Here is a 1000-nt window from a genome sequence, read left to right on the forward strand (position 1 = left end):
ACTGCACCAAATAATAAAAATAATAACCAAAACCGGGTGAAAAACAAGAAATCATAACAAACAAAACGACCTGATAATAATAACAAAAGTAAATGATTAGTGCCCTGGGGATCACTGCCTCAGCTGTAACAAGCGAGACGGGGTCGTTGGAGCCAATGGGGGCTCGCAGAGTGCGGGATCCACGGAGGCACATCACACGTCACTAGCACGGAGGAGTTCAAAGCTGAGTCTACAGCGGACTCACGCCATGACGGTGCTGTAAGGCTCGCTGGTTTTATCTGCAAGCTGGCAGGCAATCCTCGAAAAAGTGGCGAAGACTGCTGGAACAAACGATGCATGTTCAATATCACGCACATTTTGCTCATAAGCCCTGCGCTTCTCCTGCCTAGTATAGGTGGAGGCCAGTGAAATGGCTCGATTGGGGTGAATATCGTTGCCCCGCGCTGACTTGTCATGAAGTGCTTGTTCACGCCGTTGTTATACTGCTCAGCGCAGTGCTGTAGTGTAAACACAGTTCAGTGCAGAATCTCATCTGTCAAAGTCCCACCACTCCTCACACCTGTGTGTGTCTGTCTGAGTGAGTGACTGTTATAAATCTATCATTGAATGATGGTGCACTTTTATCACGTGTGGCGCAGTTCTTTCTACCTTGTGTTGTATGATATAGGTTCGTCCGCCTCACCAGTTTCCCTCAATCCTGATTCTGGTTCCTGGCCGAAAATTTGATTGAGATTAAAATCGTACAGATTTTCAGCAAAGAGACCACTTGTGGAGGGTTCTTCATGTTTTAAGATCTCTTGTCAAAGTAATATGGTGGATGCGGCGTCTTCCCAGTACTATTTCTGCCATAGGAGCTCTTGTCACTAATGGCTGTCTCGTGGTGTTGGTGGCTTGTGTCTAGTGCACCTACATGTCAATGTTTGTTGTTACTGTCGGTGTATGGCTGTGCAGAACAAACACTTTGCTGAGGGTATTCAGACCAGACAGTATCGCTCGCCAG

The 1000-nt window shown here is 47.0% G+C and overlaps 1 protein-coding gene across 1 annotated transcript in view; it reads left to right on the forward strand.

Annotated features, from left to right (window-relative positions):
• The window catches only part of LOC135813479 (SRSF protein kinase 1-like), a 9464-nt gene extending 8734 nt beyond the window's left edge, over window positions 1-730 (forward strand). The window contains exon 11 of the mRNA XM_065326572.1: window positions 668-730. Within this exon, the coding sequence (XP_065182644.1) occupies window positions 668-730 (63 nt within the window). The remainder of the gene's footprint in view (window positions 1-667) is intronic.
• Window positions 731-1000: the final 270 nt, after the last annotated feature.

The sequence above is a fragment of the Sycon ciliatum genome, chromosome 4 (assembly GCF_964019385.1).
Source record: "Sycon ciliatum chromosome 4, ocSycCili1.1, whole genome shotgun sequence".
NCBI lineage: Eukaryota > Metazoa > Porifera > Calcarea > Leucosolenida > Sycettidae > Sycon > Sycon ciliatum.